Below are 22,526 nucleotides of genomic sequence, written 5' to 3' on the forward strand. Positions count from 1 at the left end.
CTCTGCATTTCTGAGGTTATTGATATTTCTCCCGGCAATCTTGATTCCAGCTTGTGCTTCTTCCAGCCCAGCGTTTCTCATGATGTACTCTGCATAGAAGTTAAATAAGCAGGGTGACAATATACAGCCTTGACATACTCCTTTTCCTATTTGGAACCAGTCTGTTGTTCCATGTCCAGTTCTAACTGTTGCTTCCTGACCTGCATACAGATTTCTCAAGAGGCAGGTCAGGTGGTCTGGTATTCCCATCTCTTTCAGAATTCTCCACAGTTTGTTGTGATCCACACAGTCAAAGGTGTTGGCATAGTCAATAAAGCAGAAATAGATGTTTTTCTGGAACTCGCTTGCTTTTTCCATGATCCAGCGGATGTTGGCAATTTGATCTCTGATTCCTCTGCCTTTTCTAAAACCGCTTGAACAAGACCTTTTTATCCTTTCATGTTCCAAAGAGAACCAGAAATATTGATAGCTGCCCCGAAATAGGAAATAATATAAGCAGGATAACTGCCAGTCCTACATTCAGACCAGTAGTGGGGCAGTTTGGGAAGACATAAAATGCTATAATTCACAATGACCTACAGCTCCCTGATATTGGTGTGTGTTTAGATATGACATCAATATAGAAACTAGAAAATTAAGTAGTATGATTATCTCTCTTAGTTATAAATCTCATATATAATTGGAGACATTAAGAGGTTGGCATATTTCTGATGAGAAAGGCAATCATTCATCAGAAATTCAATTATTCCTAAATATCTAGATATGCTCTTACCAAACCGAACATGTGCCTTCTTGCCTGACCCACAGCAAAGCAAATCTACTGACACAAATTTGTGGTGAAAGAAAGTACAGCATTTATAACCAGGCACCAAGTGAGCAGAATGGAGAGCTAACACTCAAAAACACTGAGGGAAGAGTTTCTCAAGACAGTGTAAGGGAGAGGGTCCTGGGGTATGTGATCAGCTCATGCTCAGGTCTCTGATTGGTTGATGGTGAGGTAACAGGGTAATGTATCCAGAATCTCAGTCATCGATCTTCTGGTTCCAGCTGGTCTGAGGTCTAGTGCGTATGGTCACCATGCAGAAAACTTTTTCTACATGATGAGGGTTTGTATCTGCAGAACTCAAGGATACGGTTTAGGAAAGTATTCCACTTTTGAGGAGGAACACATGAAGAGATGGAATGAAGAGATGGAGCCAAAGCAACCACACACCCAGTTGTGGATGTGACTAGTGATGGAAGTAAAGTCCAATGTTATAAAGAGCAATACTGCATAGGAACCTGGAGTGTTAGGTCCATAAATCAAGGGAGATTGAAGTGGTCAAACAGGAGATGGCAAGAGTGAACATTGACATTTTAGGAATCAGTGAACTAAAATGGACTGGGATAGGTGAATTTAATTCAGATGACCATCATATCTACTATGGGCAAGAATCCCTTAGAAGAAATGGAGTAGCCATTATAGTCAACAAAAGAGTCTGAAATGCAGTACTTGGATGCAATCTGAAAAACAACAGAATTATCTGTTTCCAAGATAAACCATTCAATATCACAGTAGTCCAAGTCTATGCCCCATCCAGTAACACTGAAGAAGCTGAAGTTGAACAGTTCTATGAAGACCTACAAGACCTTTTAGAACTAACACCAAAAAAAATGTCCTTTTCATTATAGGGGACTAGAATGCAAAAGTAGGAAGTCAAGAAACACCTGGAGTAACAGGCAAATTTGGCGTTGGAGTACAAAATGAAGCAGGGCAAAGGCTAATAGAATTCTACCAAGAGAACACACTGGTCATAGCAAACATCCTCTTCCAACAACACAAGAGAAGACTCTATACATGGACATCACCAGATGGTCAACACCGAAATCAGATTGATTATATTCTTTGCAGCCAAATATGGAGAAGCTCTATACAGTCAGCAAAAACAAGACCGGGAACTGACTGTGGCTCAGATTATGAGCTCCTTATTGGCAATTTCAGACTTAAAATGAAGAAAGTAGGGACAGCCACTAGACCATTCATGTATGACCTAAATCAAAATCTGTTATGATTATACAGTAGAAGTGAGAAATAGATTCCAGGGATTAGATCTGATAGAGTGCCTTTAGAACTATGGACTAAGGTTTGTGATATTGTACAGGAGGCAGGGATCAAGACCATCCCCAAGAAAAAGAAATGCAAAAAGACACAATGGTTGTCTGAGAAGGCCTTACAAATAGCTGTGAAAAGAAGAGAAGCAAAAGGCAAAGGAGAAAAGGAAAGATATACCAGTGTGAATGCAAAGTTCCAAAGAATAGCAAAGAGAGATAAGTAAGCCTTCCCCAGTGATCAATCCAAAGACATAGAGGAAATCAATAGAATGGGAAAGACTAGAGATCTCTTCAAGAAAATTAGAGATACCAAGGGAACATTTCATGAAAAGATGGGCACAATAAAGGACAGAAATATTATGGACATAAGAGAAACAGAAGATATTAAGAAGAGGTGGCAAGAATACACAGAAGAACTGTACAAAAAAGATCTTCACAACCCAGATAATCACAGTGGTGTGATCACTCACCCAGAGCCAGACATCCTGGAATGTGAAGTCAAGCGGGCCTTAGGGAGCATCACTATGAACAAAGCTAGTAGAGGTGATGGAATTCCAGTTGAGCTATTTCAGATCCTAAAGGATGATGCTATGAAAGTGCTGCACTCAATATTCCAGCAAATTTGGAAAACTCATCAGTGGCCACAGAACTGGAAAAGGTCAGTTTTCATTCCAATCCCAAAGAAAGGCAATGCCAAAGAATGCTCAAATGACCGCACAATTGCACATATCTCACAAACTAGTGCCCATTATTGGTGGCTTAGATGGTAAAAGCATCTGCATACACTGTGGAAGACCCAGGTTCAATTCCTGGATCGGGAAGATCCCCTGAAGAAGGAAATGGCAACCCACTCCAGTACTCTTGCCTGGAAAATCCCATGCATGGAGGAGCTTGGTAGGCTACAGTCCATGGGGTTGCAAAGAGTTGGACACAACTGAGCGACTTCACTTCCACTTTCACACACTAGCAAAGTAATGCTCAAAATTCTCCCAGCCAGGCTTCAACAGTACCTGATCTGTGAACTTCCAGATGTTCATGCTGGATTTAGAAAAGGCAGAGGAACCAGAGATCAAATTGCCAACATCCATTGGATCATTGAAAAAAGCAAGAGATGTTCCAACAAACATCTATTTCTGCTTTATTGACTATGCCAAAGCCTTTGACTGTGTGGATCACAACAAACTGTGGAAAATTCTTCAAAAGATTTGAATACCAGACCACCTGACCTGACTCGTGAGAAATCTGTGTGGAGGTCAGGAAACAACAATTAGAACTGAACATGGAACAACAGACTGGTTCCAAATAGGAAAAGGACTATGTGAAGGTATATTGTCACCCTGCTTATTTAACTTTTATGCAGAGTACATCATGAGAAACGATGGGCTAGAAGAAGCACAAGCTGGAATCAAGATTGCCAGGAGAAATATCAATAACCTCAGATATGCAGATGACATCACCCTTATGGCAGAAAGTGAAGAAGAACTGAAGAGCCTCTTGATGGAAGTGAAAGAGGAGAGTGAAAAAGTTGGCTTAAAACTCAACATTCAGAAAACTAAGATCATGGCATCTGGTTCCATCACTTCATCACAAATAGATGGGGAAAAAATGACAGACTTTATTTTTTAGGGCTCCAAAATCACTGCAGATGGTGACTGCAGCCATGAAATTAAAAGACACTTGCTTCTTAGAAGGAAAGTTATGACCAACCTAGACAGCATATTAAAAAGCAGAGACATTACTTTGCCAACAAAAGTCCATCCTGTCAAAGCTATGGCTTTTCCATTATGGCTTTTTTCATGAGCCATCACATCATGTGACATGTGAGAGTCGTACCATAAAGAAAGCTGAGTGCCGAAGAAGTGATGCTTTTGAACTGTGGTGTTGGAGAAGACTCTTGAGAGTCCCTTGGACTGCAAGGAGATCAAACCAGTCCATCCTAAAGGAAATCATCCCTGAATATTCATTGGAAGGACTGATGCTGAAGCTGAAACTCCAATACTTTGGCCCTCTGATGCGAAGAACTGACTCATTTGAAAAGATGATGATACAGGGAAAGATTGAAGGTGGGAGGAAAGGGGGATGACAGAAGATGAGATGGTTGAATGGCATCACCGGCTCAGTGGACATGAGTTTGAGTAAACTCTGGAAGTTGGTGATGGACAGGGAGGCCTGGCGTGCTGCAGTCCATGGGGTCGCAAAGACTCAGACACGACTGAGCGACTAAACTGAACTGAGGAGGAACTAAATGTCCTTGACTTTTTTTTATGGCCAAATGATTATTATTTTCTCTTGCTTGACTGTTTTCCTTTGTTTCTGTGCGTTCTCTCTTCTCTGATTAGATTTGCTCTTTGGAACTTGAGGAAGGCCCAGGAGGCTGGCTAAAACTTTCCTATAAACTGCATGCAGGGGCCACAGGGATCGGTCCATAGTTCCTGCTTGGTTTTAGTACTTATAGAAAAAAAAGACAAGATAATGTAAACTTTAACTATGTAAAAATGTAAGTGTTTTCCCTTCTGGATGCCTTGTGTTTATTGAGAGTACTCTTCATGTTGCTAAGGATGCCTATTTTTTACTCTTTAGTCATCTCTATAGATAAATTATTTTAAGATGCTGCTGTTAAGGATGACTGTTTGACCCAGATTGACTTTTGGCTGTATTAAAGTCCATGCTTTTTTCTCATTTTCTTGAGAATAATGTGCCTTCCTTTCTGAGGAAGAGATGATCTTTCCTTATATATGAAAACACACATGATGTATTTCCCATCTTTTAGTTGGCAAGAATTTTCAAAAAAAGAGAAAACACAGATATAATACATCATCATTTTTTTAATTTATAAAATCCTTTTCCAGGTGTCTTTTCCCAAGCTTATGTAGGCCAAGAATCATATTGGGTGCACATTTCTTTTATTTCATTCCCCTCACCTTAAATCTCCAGTTACAGTCCAAGTTTCAAACTGCTACTATGCCACCATGGAGCCACCACTCCTTGTGGCAACAAAACATGAAATAAATGCAGTACAAATTTACCAAACCATTCTTGGAGGCAGCGTTGAACTTCTGAGCTTGCTAACTAGTTCTCTGTCTTCCTTTGAGCACCTTTCCAGGGTAGATTCTTTAAGAATCACTGCCCAAAGGAAGAAGGCTGTTCCGGACTGTATCTTGCTTTCATGCCAGCCCTCCATGTTGAAACCCTGCAGCATCTTTGTTTTTTTTCTTTCACGTGGCAGTGTTATATCTCTGAGTCCTGTGACCATTTAGTTTTCTGCTCCATTTCTTCTCTGTTTAGACACCGCCATGTCCCGTCCTACATACTAATTACTGACTTTTTGCTTCTGCAGTGCTTGATTCATTGTGTCACATTTTCCCATGTGAAAGTGGACTAGGAACCTTGGCAAGGACGTTAATGGATTTAAGAGTCACTCCTGTTTAACCCTGAAAGTCACAGCAAAATACGAACCAGTGGCTTGACCCATTTTAGGAACCAAGCTGTGGTCAACTTTCGCCACAGACTAGCAGATGGCAAGAAACATCTCAGAATTTGAACAAAATTGAAGATACTTGGTCCTTTTTCCTGTCTCTGCCTTTCAAACTTTGGTGGAAGCTCCTAATTTTGTTGTTATTTTATCAACAAATGTGGAAATAACCCCACTGTGTGGGAGTTAGTACTTTGGGATTTTAGTGGAACTCTGTTACTAATTAGATTGCACGAACTTTCAGTATTATCAGCTCCACTTTCTGGCTCTCAATTTCCTCATCTATAAAATGAAACTATTTAGCCAAATGATCTTTAACATCTTATCTGGCCCTAAGTGTCTTTTATTTCAAATAGCTCTAATCATGTTATTAAAAAAAAAAAAACAAAAAACATTAATACTCACTCTCCTAAGGACCAAAGAGATAAATTTAAAATCTAAATGAGAAATAAATCTATGCATTTTTTTCTGAGGACTTCTGTGGGGACAGTCTTGTCCTTTAACACAAATTTTACAGCACTGTTTTTCCTTTAAGGTTCTTAGGATGGGAATCAAGTCTTAACACTAAGAGAGAGAGGTTGTCAGTAATTAGTCTCCAAGGGAAATTGGGAGGTCCTGCCTACCCTGTTACAGTCTTCAGTTAAGTTGTATGAGACGAAAAGGAGATGAATTACCTTTGTTCAATATTACTACCAAAATCCTTTAGCCATTTGTCACTGTGAACTCAGTAATACTGGGTATGACTCCTCCTTCATAAAATTACCTCTTCCAATTCTCTGGCAATGGCTAGTCTGGGACAGTATATTCCATTATGATTGACTAGATAAGGAAGCCTGCCAGTTACTTCCTTTTAACTTTCTTTTCCTGAGTAACAAGGACAGATTTCCCTGAAAGCAATGATTGTAAGTAAATTAGCAGTAGAATAGAAACAATAAGCAAGAAGTCTCAATTTTTCATTGATACTTACTTCAGCTCTTTTCCTTGAAGACCAAAATGGGAAAGAGGGAAGCAAAAAGAGAACTTCCCAGTTGTTGCAGTGAATCAATATTTTTCATTAGAGTGTGGCAGGCATCTTTTAGACCTTTAGAATCAGGTCAGATCAGGAAAATCCCCTCTTTTCTCTCCCATCCTGATTCTTCCCCCTGAAGGCAGCTTGTTTCATAACATCTTGGCCTAGAGACTAATCTACAGTAAGAATCGAGAGGGTTCTGTGCTCTTATTTATTGTTACTATTTTTAAACTAAGTACTATGTTGTTTGCAATCAGTTCTATTTCAAAAGAATCATGACCACCAGATATATTTTGGACACCTTTGATGTCAGTAGAAATGAGAAGGGCCTGGTGTAGCCCTGGTCAGCTGAAGATCAGGCCGTGGAGATTTGGGCACCTTTGCACAATCCTGCCATGGAGTTGAGATTTCTCAACAACTGTACCTTTGACTTCTCTGCAGCCAGGCTAAACCAGTTCCTACTAATTACCCACAAATAGCTTAACTCTCAACTGCCGTGTCGGACGGAAGAGGGATATCTATGCCATTCAGTTAATTTTATTCCATGTTGATAACACACTGTACTTAGGAATCATCATTTGTCTTCAAAAATGGTATATAACTAGTAGTTTACCAGAGTCCCACAACAGCCCTGGGAACTAGAAACACAATTGTGTACACATCTTTCAAATGATAAGAGTAAGGCTAGACAAGTTATGAGAAAAATAGCCAGGTCACTTCATAGAGAAAGCCGTTTGGAGCCTATTTGATATAGAGTTACTTCACATCTCTGGTCAGTGCTGCGTTTGTACAGAAAAGAGAATGACACTCACGCAGACAGCCTTCTGTCATATTGCTCTTTTAAATGATTTTTGCTGGCTTAATTTGCTTTTGGCTTTCTTTGCTAAATGGGCTCATCTTATTTCTTATAGCTGCAGAAAAGAATATAAGTTCTGAGAGATTCCAAAAGGCTCGTTTTAGTTCTTGGTTTGATAGTATGTTTTGTTTTCTTTTTTCCTCCAGGCCCACCATCTGCTCCTCTCAACTTGATTTCAAATGTCAATGAGACTTCTGTGAACCTGGAATGGAGCAGTCCTCAGAACACGGGTGGCCGCCAGGACATTTCCTACAATGTCGTGTGCAAGAAGTGTGGAGCAGGTGACTCCAGCAAGTGCCGACCCTGTGGAAGTGGGGTCCACTACACTCCACAGCAGAACGGCCTGAAGACCACCAAGGTCTCCATCACTGACCTCCTGGCTCATACCAACTACACGTTTGAAATCTGGGCAGTGAATGGTGTGTCCAAGTATAACCCTAGCCCAGACCAATCCGTGTCCGTCACTGTGACCACCAACCAAGCAGGTAGGAGTCACATCCACTTTATTGTAGGATCTAAATGTGTACAGAGAAAGAGCTTATGTTGAGATCTGTGCTTGTTGCTTAAGTTCTGCCCTTGAAGAAGAACTACAGGGATCTAATCGTAAATGTGTGAGTTGTGTTATAATATAAACAATACTTAGAAGGATGTTTATTCATTCAGCAGATTTTTTGGGGGGTACCAACTGTATAGCATGCATTGTACTAGGTGGTGGAGATTACATGAAGTCTAGGACACTGGTTGAAAACAGATGACGGTGAATTGGGTCACTCTATGCTGGACTTCTCATGTAAGGGATGTGTCTTGGCCTTTTTAATCACAAGGTCATGGTTGGATATCAGTGCATTTACAGATTATTTAGGAATACAAAATTGATTTTTAGCAATGCAGAGCACTACACTTGTATTTTTCAACAAAAACATTAGCAGCTGTAGTTTTGATTTTTTTTTTTTTAATATCCACATAGGTCTTTGTTAGAATTACCCTATAAGCCTGTGAACAAGGAATGGTTTAAAGGGGAGCTTGATCTGTGTGGTTGACAAAATTTTCCTTCAAACACATCCTACTTTTGGAGCCACTTTCATAGTTACATTCACACTGGACAGGTGGGAGAGGAGAGTTAATTTGCCTCATTTCCTGCACACTTTCTCTTCTAATGCAGATGACTAGAAAATAGATTCTGTTCCTGGGGTGTTTCTGCTGAGTTCATTTCAGAACTGTTATCCAGTCTTGAATATCAGATTTTCCAAAGTGTGAATGAGAATCTAGATTTCTAGGCTCTGCCCCTGACCCACTTACTCCCATTCTTCTCCTAAAGCAGTCTCCATACTTTCTCATACTAATTTTCCATTCTGGATTTCTACCACATGTTTCACATCGCCAGCTCCCTGTTATTTAATTTTGGGGATTTAAAGGGGTGGAGGAAGAGAGGACCATGGTTTATCCTTTTATGAAGCTATTAAGAACAACACACTTCACTGGGAAAGGATTATAAATTGCTAAGAACCCTATTGCCTCTTGCTGCACTTCTCTCTAAAATGAATGTTTCAGTAAGTGCACTCAATAGTTAAGTAAAATATATCTGTACTAATTGATTCTATAGTGAGAACTATTCCAGTATTCCAATATAAAGCCATTCTTTTCTCACTTTCCCCTGAACTCTCTAGAATAAATAAAAAGTTAAGAATGGGGCGGGAAGCGGGGAGCGGGATTTTGAACTGGCTCTGGAATGGCAGACCTTCCCGGAAGGCAGTTTCAGTTACACAAATGTGACCAGTCTTTTAATATATGTGGTGTGAACAGGTCCTCTGGTTATGTGTTTGCCTTTTATTTCTGCACTTTTAGGATGTGAACACTGTATGGTCACCAGTTTTATTTCTTTACAGTGGGTAGTATGATTTAGGAGGTTTTGATAGCGTCATAAGGACTCTGAACGGCAGCCTTTTGTTAGTTGTCTTTTGGAAGAAGGCAATGGAAACATTGCCCATAGACCCTCAGAAACCTAGGATGTCTAATGTCTGTGTTCCAGGGAGCCTGGAAGGTGGTCTGCGAACCCCTGGAGAATCTGGTTTATAGTTCAATCAGTATGTTCTGCCCCCCTATACCTTTCCGGCTTCCCGCCAGTACATCTCGACTTTGTGTTCTTAACGGGATTAATTCTAGGAAGGAACTTTTTGAAGCCTCAGCTGTACAAGGTGAAATCATTCAGTTTGGTGGAGGGCAGCCTTTGGGAGATGTGCTGAGGACAGGCTTGGCTCCCACAGATTTTGTGGGGAGACTTCTCTGTCTGTGTACCTAAGGATTCAAGCCAAGGGATTACGTCAACCCCTACCAAGCCAGGAGGCACAGAGCACAGAAGGAAGACCAGCCAAAAGTCCTCCAAAAGAAGAAAGTGTGCAGAAATGTTATGTGAGGGAAGGAAACAAAGTCAGAGTTTTATTAAAAATGTAGGTGTAATTCTTTTAGATCTCGGAAAGAGGTGAACAGGGAATTCCTCTGACACAATGAGATTTTCTCTGCCACGGCAAGCAGTCCTGCCAGGAGGTTTGCTGAATAGGACAAAATTCTAGCTCCTTGTTTTAATTTTCGTGACGGGTAATGGTGGGAAGAAGTTCAAAATTAAAAAGAAATTTTTCATTAAGGAGACCTCCTATGTGGCCGGCCAGAGAGCTTCTACTTAGCAGAGAGTTGTCAGTGTGCACGGCATTGCCTCATTATGCTGCCGCTATCTGGCGTTTACTAATTCAGAATCATGGGGATGGTTTATATTTGATTAACAAACCCTTTCTTCATAGTAGTGCAGATTAATAATGTAGGTCAAAAATTCCAGGTGAGTGTAGCAGCCATAAACTCTATCAAAGTTCCCCTATGCATATTTACTTACTCACAATTATATTCTAATTGCTGTCATTCTGATCATTTCATTAAATTAAATTCCTTAGGGACCTCTATAGGCAGTGATGTCTCACTCTATAAGGAATACATAGAATAAATGCATGTTAGCTTTAACCACCTAGAGTCCACCTAGTTTCATGGATTCTGCAATTTTTGTCCTGTTTTCACAGGGTTCTTTCTCTCACTGGTAACATATTTAGAAACAAACATAAAACCTAGAATTCCTGGTTTTATCATCACCATCACTGAGATTGTCACAGTTGAACAGCACTGTGAAGGTCAAATTCACCTAAGCTCGTGTCAGAACCAGTGCTTGAACCCAGGGAGAATCATGCTCCCAAAAGGAAAAAGTTGCTTTCTTTAAAATTAATAGATAACTAGTGGCTTTTGTGAGACCAGATTCTGAGTATCTGAGCGTAGAGATGGCAGTCTAATTGGGCTTTGATCTTGTAGTTGTGAATGTGGTGTAGTTGTGAAAGTAACTGGGATATAGAGTGTGAATGGATCGGTGTTCTCATGTGGTTATTTTAAGGCATCCTAACCCCAGTCTTACAGTTGGTGTCTTAAGGGGCTAATTGCACCTTTTCCCTCACCTCCTGAGTTCAAACCCAATTGAAATAAAAAGCAGGACAAGACAAAGGGAACTCAAAAGTACCAGCTTTATTGCTGACGAGCTGATGAAAGGATGTGAGCTTTATATCTGTGGCCAAAAGGACTGACTCTGGTGACACTTACCCTGTGTCACCCAGGGACAGGGTAGCCCAGCTGGCTGACTGCCGGCTCCCTGCCAGGACAAAGCCTACTCTGCTCAGGTCACCCAAACGGATGCTGTCCCAGGAGGCAGATCAGACAGCAGCAAGGGTTGACCTGAGGACATAAGACTGCTCCCAAATTCTCTTCCTCCGTTACCCCACCCCCTGCCTCATGCCAAGAAGATAAAGGAAGGTTGAGAAGAGGAGCGGGAATGTGGCTGCCGCTGAAGTGGTCCTGTAGGTAAAGATCACACAAGGAAAATGGACATTCTCCCTACACTCCATTGCAGTCCAAAAGGAACAAAATGAGATTTCCCTTGAAAACTCATGTTTTCCTTCCTGCATCTTGCATCCTCTGGTAACTGTTCCGTCTTTTGTTTAGGAAGAGATGGTTTCAATGCTTATGAAAAATGTATAGGCTGACTGCCGGCCGATTTGTTTTCTAGATGACTTTCCTTCAGTTTACTTTTCCTTAAGTGGACCATCTCAGGGAAATGAATACAGAATGTGTCCCCAGGAGAGAGAAATGCTGTATAAATGAAACAAGGTTTTCCTGACCAAGCAACAAAAATGTGGATGTTTTTGCTAAAAATTCCTTGATGGCAGCCAGCAGTAGACCTGAATATTACCACCAAACCAGTTTCCACTCTGCACCCCTTAAACCCCCACCAGTCCCCCGGCTCTGGGGCTGGACTATGCTCTAGGTTGTTTTGTTTAAGTTCTGGTGAAGCTCTGTGGCTCATATTCTCTACTAACCCCACAGTGTATCCAAGACACCTATACTTTTGACTTGTACTTTGCATATGCTGCTATTCTAGACACCTTTTACAAGGAAATAGATCTGACAACCTCTCTAAGGCGTAACTGTCCTGTCCTGGTGACAAAACATCTCTCAACACTGGATTTGGATGAATTCCGATACTCAGTAGATCGCATAATCATTTGAACCTAGCTAATCTCTAAGATCCTTTCTAATTCTAAAATTCTGTGATTCCAAAAATTGTAGCCATAAGCAATGGGCTTGAATAAAGAAAGTTTAGTTTCCCTATGATGTTTCGAAACTGGCTCTTAAGGCCATTCCAAGAGAGGGAAAGCATTCCAAAAGTGCCTCAGCTGAATTGTCAGAATGCATCTCAATCTTGCCTCTCCTCAGTCCTTCCAGGCTGTCTGTGCCGCAGGTATCGGTGTTCCACATCCCTCCCCCAGACATTTGGCAATGTCAGGACACATTTTTCAGTTGTCAAAGCTAGGAGGAGGGAGAGGGCTATTGCACCTACCACATGAAGTCCAGGGATGCTACTAAACATCCTATAATGCAAAGGATACCGCCCTCCCCCCAACAAAGAATTATCTGGTCTGAACAGTCCATGGTGCCAAGACTGAGAAACTCTGGTCTAGTGGTATATTTGAGAAACAGATTTCATGACTACATAGCAAGGTCTACCTTTCAGCATTCCATCGCCGACCTGTCTTTGCTGGGTTCCATCACTCTGTGCTGGGAATGCAGGGCTCTCAGCGCTGTTGTCAGAGGATAGACTGTTATAAAAGGCCCTTCGGGGGCCTCCTGTAGAGAATCCTAGGAGCTTCGCCGTCAGATGAATTGGTGCTGCTTGTCAGACTGGCCTTGTTCTCTAGGATGGACAGTTTTCTTATGAAAACTGTAAGAAAATACCACATCGATGATAAAGTGGCAGGAACCTCATTGTAATGCCAGTACACAGCACGCATATGAGTGCACAGCACAGATAGTCAGCACCCATCTGTTGATTAACACATTTATTTACAGTAAAAACAACCAGTGAACCCTCTTTTGTCAAGTAGTGATAAAGTTAATAAAACCAAAATAATGAGTAGAGAAAAGAAAATAACCAACTACGAGAGGCATAGTGTCTCTTATTACTCAACTGCCCTGTTCCCATTCTATTTCTTGGCCGTCTTTTAATTAGACATATTATGTTATTTGACTGAGATAATGGGGAGCAGTGGGAATTCTCATCCCCACTGGGTATAATTGCTACCTGTCTTACAGATAGTGAGAGGACAGCTTTAAGAAGATGGTGGAAGAAAGGGAAACATCTTAGAGCAATTGTGTGAGGCAGTATGCTCCAGGCGTGGTGGAGTGGAACATGTTTTGTGGGGTCTGAAGCCTAGACAATTTTGGTGTGATTTCAAGGGAAGAATCTATAGAATTGTGCATATCAAATGAAGAAGGGCTTTGGAAAGAGCCCTTGCAAGCCTTCTTACTTTCAGCATGTAAAATCCTGCCTCTTAGACGCATGCAGTTGTCTGGTAAAGGGGCTCTTGTGCAAGTATGCCTAGACATACAAGCAAACAGGAAGAAAGTAGAGATTTCAGAAAGTCCAGTTTTTAGGTAAGGTGATGAAGTGTGTCGTACTGGAGTGGTTCTGGCCTGTTGTTCGGGGTGAGGGACAGTTCTGGTTGGGGCTCATATGTGGTTTAAGATCAAATTAACAAGCAGAAAACACAGTCCTGGTGATTGTGGGAATGGCTGTTGTTGTTCAGTTGCTGAGTCACGTCCGACTCCCACTGCATGAACTGCTACACACAAGGCTTCCCTGTCCTTCATTATCTCCTGGAGTTAGTGCTCTAGAGCAGGGTTTGGCAAACCAGAGCCCAAATCTTGATTCCCCCACTTTGAAACCCCTTGTGAAATTTGGAAACTGTGTAACATTCAAATGTTAGTGTCCATAAAGAAATTTTGTTGAAACAAAGGTCCACTTCCTTGTGTGTGTGCTGCCTAGGGCTGCTTTTCCAGAACCACAACAGAGTGGAGTTCCCTTGGCAGAGATGCCTGTGAACATGTTTGCCATCTAGCTCTTTCCAGAAAAAGTCTGTTGATCCCTGCTCCAGAGGACTAAATCAAGAGGATAGGACATTGCAAGTATACAACTCTGCATTGTAAAGCAAAAGCAGCCACAAACAATATGTAAATGAATGGGTGTGGCTCTGTCCCCCCCAGAACTTAATTTACAATGTCAAGCAGTGGGCCAGAGCCAATCCTTGCATTGGAAAGTAACTGACTTTTAGAGCAAATATTCTATTTTTTACTTTTTTTTTTTTTGGCTGTGCTGGGTTTTCATTGTAGCATATGGGCTTTCTCTAGCTGTGGTGAGCACACTGACTTGCCCCATGGCGTGTGGGATCTTAATTCCCTCACCAGGGGTTGAACCTAGGTTCTCTGCACTGGAAGGCAGATTCTTTTTTTTTTTTTAACTTTTTATTTTGTATTGGGGTATAGCCCACTAACAATGTTGTGACAGTTTCAGGTGAACAGAGAAGGGGTGCAGCCATACAGATACATATACCTGTATCTGCATGTGCATCGGCGCAAGGTCCCTTCAGTCATGTCTGACTGTGCAACCCTATGGACTGTAGCCTGCCAGGCTCCTCTGTCCATGGGACTCTCCAGGCAGGAATACTGGAGTGGGTTGCCATGTCCTCCTGCGTTTCTTTCTTCTAACCTGAGTTGGCAGACAGGTTCTTTACTACTAGCCGCACCTGTGAAGTCCATACATGTATCCATTCTCCCCCAAACTCCACTCCCATCCAGACTGCCACATAACATTGAGCAGAGTTCCATGTGCTGTACAGTAGGACCTTGTAGGTTATCCATTTAAAATATAACGGTATATACATACTCATCCCAAACAAAGGCAGATTCTTAACCACTAGACCACCAGGGAAGTCCCAGGATCCACATTCTTAACCATTATCCACATCATATCATCTTGTTTCATCCTCACATGTTTACGCTGCTGCTAAGTCGCTTCAGTCGTGTCCGACTCTGTGCAGCCCCATAGATGGCAGCCCACCAGGCTCCCCCGTCCCTGGGATTCTCCAGGCAAGAACACTGGAGTGGGTTGCCATTTCCTTCTCCAATGCATGAAAGTGAAAAGTGAAAGTGAAGTCCCTCAGTCGTGTCCTACTCTTAGCGACCCCATGGACTGTAGCCTACCAGGTTCCTCCATTCATGGGATTTTCCAGGCAAGAGTACTGGAGTGGGGTGCCATTGCCATGCCCAGCTTCTAGCAGATATCCAATTAATATTGCCTTAAAAGAAGTTTAAAATCATTATTTGGAAATCTTACTTCAAATCGCTACCCCTCTGCTGTAGTTGAAAAGGACTAGTGAGAGATACTGAAATACTGGTGTCATTTGTCAGAAACTACTCTGGCAAAGGATGAGGTGGATTAACATTTAGGTTCATCTCACATTTGAAACAACTATGATATTTAGCAGGCCAACCTCTTTTCTAGAGGTTTTGACTCTATGAACAAGATTTCACAAAAACAATTAGGATTTCAAACAGGCCTTTGCTTTCTTGTACCACAAATCTTTCCCCACTGACACTCAGGTTTAAATATAGAACGTGGCACATGGTGGATTGTTCAGAGAAGACAGTGTTCCGGTTCTCTTGAAAACATGCATTCTTAGCTCTGTTGTATGGTTCCTAGATGCTAGCAGCATTTTGAAAAAATAATCATCTTTGCTGCTTTTTAAGGTTGCTCCCTCACTGAGATGATGTCTTGTTTGTCTTTGATCTCAAGTCAATGATGTTTTTTCTTTTTCTTACTCCTAAGAAATGTAAAGGAAAAATTGCTTGATGAAACTAGTGAAATCTGTAAGTCAGAAATCTTCCTAAAGGCACATTTCAAAATTTTTCAAACAAATTATAAATCAATTTTATTGAGAACTTTGGCTGAAAAATTGGTTATACATCCTCAGTGGTTGGTATGCAATCCATAGGACCTGTAAGGTGGAAGCTGGTTGGGGAGTCCTTTCTGTACCAGGGTCATTGTAGCCCTAAACAAGCATACAACGGGCTTCAGAGAAGCCTGGCTGTGGTTTTCTCATTAACATTTCTGATCCAACCAAGGGCTTCTGGTTTAGTTCGTAAGGCCTAGGAAATGTACATTTTTAAAACATGCAATACAGTTTTTTTTTTTTTTAAAGGAACAATCTCTTGATTCTAACTTTACATATAAAATAATTTCATGTCTGTGGAATATTGTTGCCACAAGCAAGCTCACTAATTATGATCATAATGAAGAATAAAATAAACTAATAGGGTAGACAACATTACAGCTTCTTGCATATGGCATGAGAGTCCATGAATTTGTATTCAAGGTGGAAGTCACAAGTGCTGGTGAGGAGAAAAAAATAGAAGCCTTCCAAAGGAACCTCCTAAATTATCTAGCTTCAAGGTTGACTGAACAGCACAAACAGTATGTCTATAGAGTTGAGAGGTAATTACTGCATATAAGTAAAAATTGGGTTGCATTTTTAAAGAGATGAATATTTCACTCTAAGAAAATAAAAGTTTTATTTGTACATCCGGAACCGAGAACATTATTTTTCCTGATTTTTTTTTCTCCTTCTGTCCTGTTCATTTGTGAGAACGGAAATCCTTTCCCCAGCATTCACTAAACACTCGACAGTCTTAATGCTGATGGGTTTTTCATTCTTCAGTGCTGTATGCTTGTTGCTTTGGACAGTACCGCCAACTTTTACACCCTATGGAGAAACCGTCAAGAGATTTGGAAATAAGCACCCTACTGAGATGAGAAATACACAGCACAGGGCGAGCAAAGGTTTTGGACGGGCTTCTAAATTATCTAGTTGTGACTCCCACTGGCTGAATGAATGTCTCCTCAGAGGAGCCAGAAGAGACTCTCTAGCGTCCAGCTTGCAATTAAGCATCAATAAAGAGATCCAGAGAAACTTTTATCAAGGCTACCATTAACCCCATACTGATGTCTTTAAAGAGCTTTTTTTTTCTCTTTAAACATCGGGAAAACCAAGAGCTGTGCTGCAGAACTAATCCTGCATGGAGACATCTTAAATCTGCAGGGACTAATTAAAACACCTGTCTCTGTCACCCCACTGTACAGAGCCTTCTCAAACTCAGGGTCCGTGTGCTGTTCCAGGCTGGTATACAGTAAGAGGGCATTTTGTGTGTTGTCTTCAGTTAGACTGATGAGGGTTTTGTTTTTTTCCTTATACTTTAATGTGTCGAGATAGGCAAACCTTACCTAGCTATAAGTCTTAAAAATCCCTCTCTTTCTTCTTTTTAATGGATCTTCTCCCACTGCCTACTTTTCTCACCCCCAACACATACACAGGTGCATATGTGCACGCACACGCATGTGCACACACACCAACAAACATTTGCTTTCCTCCTTAACTTGAGCCTAAAAAACAAAATGTTTCCATGCATGCATGCTAAGTTGATTTCGTCGTGTCTAACTTTCTGTGAACCTATGAACTGTAGCCCGCCAGGTTCCTCCGTCCATGGGCATTCTCCAGGCAAGACTACTGGAGTGGGTTGCCATGCCCTCCTCCAGGGGATCTTCCCGATCCAGGGATCAAATTTGCGTCTCCTACGTCTTCTACATTGGCAGGCAGGTACTTTACTACTAATGCCACCTTGGAAGCCCCAAACATTTCCATAGGTTGCCCCAAAACTGCAGTGACAGGAAAAGAGAGTTGATCCCAGACATCATTTGTCTCATGAAGCCATGGCTTTCATTGGGAAACGTCACTAATGATGTGGTCCCACATGTGGAGGTTAGTACCCGGAGTGCTGGAATCTCTGAACATTCAACAGAATGGCTACCAATATAGATGCATAGCTGAAGAAACAGCTCTGACATTAAATTCCTTCTTTCTCTATTCTGATACATTGGTCTGCCTATGCTCGGGGAGCTCTGTGGTGGCTCTCCTGTGCTTTAGGTGCCTTATGACAAAACGCGGGAACTACTTTCTAAAACAGAATCTATCTAAGATATCTTATAGGGAAAAATGATAGGAATTTACTATCACTCTTGGAATGGCTTCCCAGGTAGCTCAGCTGGTAAAGAATCCACCTGCAGTGCAGGAGACCTGGGTTCAGTCCCTGGGTTTCGAAGATCCCCTGGAGGAAGGCATGGCAACCCACTCCTGTGTTCTTGTCTGGGGAATTGCCATGGACAGAAGAGCCTGGTGGATATGGTCCGTGGGGTTACAAAAAGATGGACACAACAGCAACTAGCTCACACACCTTGGAAGGGAAGGGAAGAGAGGGAACACGAGGAAGGGTGGGCCACTCCATTTTGCCTGGCATCTTCCTACTGACCATCTATGCACATGAATTTCTCAAGCAGTTTGGTCAAAAAGACTCTTTGACGAAGGCTGTGGAGTTGGTGTTTTTAAAAGTTTCTTATCTAGGGACCTTTTGTCCATGTCACGTGCACATGTTGTTCAGTGGCTACGTTGTGTCTGACTCTTTACGACCTCATGGACAGCAGGTCCTCTGTCCTCCGTATCTTCCGGAGTTTGCTCAGACTCATGTCCATTGAGTCGGTGATGCTGTCTAACCATCTCATCCTCTGCCATCCCCTTGTCCTTTTGTCCTCCATCTTTCCCAACATTAGGGTCTTTCCAATGAGTCGGCTCTTCACATCAGGTGGCCAAAGTATTGAAGCTTGAGCTTCAGCATTGGTCCTTCCCATGGATATTCAGGTTGATTTCCTTTAGGAATGACTGGTTTGATCTCCTTTAAGTCCAAGGGACTCTCAAGAATCTCCTCCAGCACCATAATTCAAAAGCATCAATTTTTCTTTACAGTCCAACTCTCAAATCCGAACATGACTACTGAAAAAACCATGGTTTTGACTACATGGACCTTTCTTGGCAAAGTGATGTCTGTGCTTCTTAATACATTGTCTAGTTTGTCATAGCTTTTCTTCCCAGGAACAAACTTCTTTTAATTTCATGGCTGTGGTCACTGTCCACAGTGATTTTTGGAGCCCAAGAAAATAAAATCTGTCACTGCTTCCACTTTTGTGCAGACAAGATTTAAATGTGTAGCTTCCACTTTACAGTGGGTGCTAAATAGGGACCTGTCTCCAACAGGTTCGCTGTATGTAACAGGGTTGGATAACATCCATCCATTAGAACAAACACTGAAAGGGGCAAGCTCACAATGGCTCCCTGGAGAGTTGCTGTTGTCTAGATATCGTACTGTAAGCCATAAATCTGCCTCCTGAACCACCCTCCCCCTTTTTTTAGCATAGTAAGTGTGTATTTTGAGCATAATAGCGTGAAGGTGGATGAGAGCACAGCTTCCTCCATGTCCTTTTATCAAAGCCAGGGCAAACATATAAACAGGCCTGTGATTTTGAATATGCAACGAGCTGAAAGCTTAATCGAATGTTCCTTCCATTAAGATAATCAAAGACTTTATTTTTTTTTATAGGAAGGTTGCAGGTGATCCTAAGGGTTTCTGGTGGAGCCCTTGTCTGCACTGAAACCTGCTGAAACTGATCCTGATTCTAGAGGGCAAGATTTTAGGAAACTTTCTAGAGGGTGCTTTTGGAGACTTGGGAGTTCTTATTGCTAACGGTATCTCATTTCTTCCTATTTAAAGTAGGAATAGGATTGCCGTTACAGTATGTAATCAGGATTTTTATTGTTTTGTTTTTCACTGAAAGCAAAAAGTACAAGTCTAGCAGAATCTTGCCCTATGAACACTGAGTGTCGTTTTGTAACCAGAACAGTGGTCATAGGTTTTAAAACACGTTAGTTGTGCTCGCAGCGCACCTTGTATACATCATTGCTGGTTAGTCGACTCATTAAGGTGTGACTCTAAGAGACTGGTAATATATTTAAGGAATATTGATATAATGTAAAAATGTATTGTTTGGGGAGCTTGATAAATGGGAAGCATCTCACTGTTAACTTTTCAAGGATATAACCTTAACTGTGTGGGTTCTTTGAATGATGGCCTTCACTCTTTCTCGTCTCTCTCTTTCTCTTTTCTTTCTCCCTTCTGATTTTAGAACACACATAAAATAAAATCCATAAAACAACCCCTAGTGTACTGGAGCCCTGTTCCAATATCTTTCTTAGAGACCCTACCATGGGACTATTTCTGGGTGAGATGTTGTTCTAATGAGGTCTTTTCGGTATTTATAGATTGACTCCGGGGTGGAGCTAGTAATATTGAAATTTACACTTTAGCAAGTTGTGTTAGAAAGGCCCCAATGAGATGCTGTGAACCTTGTAGCTGAAAAAAAAAAAAATCAGGTCCTAAAACAGTTATAACTTTCCTAATAACATGCTTTGTTATTCTTTATGACTACAGAAGTCATCTTGGATTCTCAAGCACAAATCCAGTTGGAGACGTCCATTGGCCTTACTAACATTTTAAAGTCTCACATCTCAGTTGTTCTCAGCCTCAGTCTTATAATGCCTATAGGAGTTTAAACTCTGGAACATACAGTTTGGTTTCTGGCTGATACCCCAGAATTAAAAAAAAATAATTTTATGGTTGCCGATTCCCAAGCTTAAAATCCCTATTCATAAATTATGCTCCTTTTCTTAACCTCTATCATAGCTTTGAAAAGAATGGCCAAAAGAGATAGAGTTTCAAATATGAGGACTGCAAGAATATCATATCATGGCTACATTTTTTGAGAGCACAGCATGTGGTGACCATTGGTATATGAAGCATTTTCACATGGTTCTGGCTGTAATCTACCCCAAAGTCTCTGTATCGCTGCTCTCCCCTTACCAGTCACTTCTTTGTGCTTGTCTACTTAGCCATCAAGAAACAGGATGAGAATGATTTCACTATAAATAAAATGTAGGCTTCCTTCAGTTTAGTTCAGTCGCTCAGTCGTGTCCGACTCTTTGTGACCCCATGGGCTGCAGCACCAAGGCCTCCTTGTCCATCACCATTCCCAGAGTTTACTCAAACTCATGTCCATTGAGCTGGTGATGCCATCCAACCATCTCATCCTCTGTTGTCTCCTTCTCCTCCTACCTTCAATCTTTCCCAACATCAGGATCTTTTTAAATGAGTCAGTTCTTCGCATCAGGTGGCCAAATTATTGGAGTTTCAATTTCAGCATCATTCCTTCCAATGAACACCAAGGACTGATCTCCTTTAGGATGGACTGGTTGGATCTCCTTGCAGTCCAAGGGACTCAAGAGTCTTCTCCAACACCACAGTTCAAAAGCATCAATTCTTGAATGCTCAGCTTTCTTCACAGTCCAACTCTCACATCCATATATGACTACTGAAAAAACCATAGCCTTGACTAGACGGATCTTTGTTGGCAAACTAATGTCTCTGCTTTTTAATATGCTGTCTAGGTTGGTCATAACTTTCCTCCCAAGGAGTAAGCATCTTTTGATTTCATGGCTGCAGTCACCATCTGCAGTGAATTTGGAGCCCCCAAAATAAAGTCTGCCACTTTTTCCCCATCTATTTCCCATGAAGTGATGGGACCAGATGCCATGATCTTAGTTTTCTGAATGTTCACTCTCCTCTTTTCACTTTCATCAAGAGGCTCTTTAGTTCTTCTTCACTTTCTGCCATAAGGGTGGTATCATCTGCACATCTGAGGTAATTGATATTTCTCCTGGCAGTCTTGATTCCAGCTTGTGCTTCATCCAGCCCAGTGTTTCTCATGATGTACTCTGAATATGAGTTAAATAAGCAGGGTGACAATATACAGCCTTGACGTACTCCTTTTCCTATTTGGAACCAGTCTATTGTTCCATGCCCAGTTCTAACTGTTGCTTCCTGACCTGCATACAGGTTTCTCAAGAGGCAGGTCAGGTGGTCTGGTATTCCCATCTCTTTCAGAATTCTCCACAGTTTATTGTGATCCACACAAAGGCTTTGGCATAATCAATAAAGCAGAAATAGGTGTTTTTCTGGAACTCTCTTGCTTTTTTGATGATCCAGCAGATGTTGGCAATTTGATCTCTGGTTCTTCTGCTTTTTCTAAAACCAGCTTGAATTTCTGGAAGTTCACAGTTCAAGTATTGCTGAAGCCTGGATTGCAGAATTGCAGAATTTTGAGCATTACTTTACAAGCATGTGAGATGAGTGCAATTGTGCAGTAGTTTGAGCATTCTTTGGCATTGCCTTTCTTTCGGATTGGAATGAAAACTGACCTTTTTCAGTCCTGTGGCCACTGCTGAGTTTTCCAAATTTGCTGGCATATTGAGTGCAGCACTTTCACAGCATCATCTTTTAGGCTTTGAAAGAACTCAACTGGAATTCCATCACCTGTACTAGCTTTGTTCATAGTGATGCTTCCTAAGGCCCACTTAACTTCACATTACAGGATGTCTGGCTGTAGATGAGTGATCACACCGTCATGATTATCTGGGTTGTGAAGATCTTTTTTGTATAGATTTTTTGTGTATTCTTGCCATCTCTTCTTAATATCTTCTGCTTCTGTTAGGTCCATACCATTTCTGTCTTTATTGAGCCCATCTTAGCAGGAAATGTTCCCTTGGTATCTTTAATTTTCTTGAAGAGACCTCTAGTCTTTCCCATTCTGTTGTTTTCCTCTATTTCTTTGCACTGATCGCTGAGAAAGGCTTTATTATCTCTCCTTGCTATTCTTTGGAACTCTGCATTTAAATGAGTAT

At 41.4% G+C, this 22,526-nt stretch overlaps 1 protein-coding gene across 3 annotated transcripts in view; it reads left to right on the forward strand.

Annotated features, from left to right (window-relative positions):
* Positions 1 to 22,526, forward strand: part of EPHA4 (EPH receptor A4) — a 161,948-nt gene that overhangs the window by 81,696 nt on the left and 57,726 nt on the right. For all 3 annotated transcript variants that reach the window (XM_086366384.1, XM_086366374.1, XM_086366394.1), the window contains one exon: positions 7,575 to 7,913. In XM_086366384.1, coding sequence (XP_086222510.1) covers positions 7,575 to 7,913 — 339 coding nt within the window. The remainder of the gene's footprint in view (positions 1 to 7,574; positions 7,914 to 22,526) is intronic.

This window comes from Bos grunniens, chromosome 2, assembly GCF_055505025.1.
Source record: "Bos grunniens cultivar Pamir isolate PY7600 chromosome 2, Bosgru_T2T1.0, whole genome shotgun sequence".
Taxonomy (NCBI): Eukaryota; Metazoa; Chordata; class Mammalia; order Artiodactyla; family Bovidae; genus Bos; species Bos grunniens.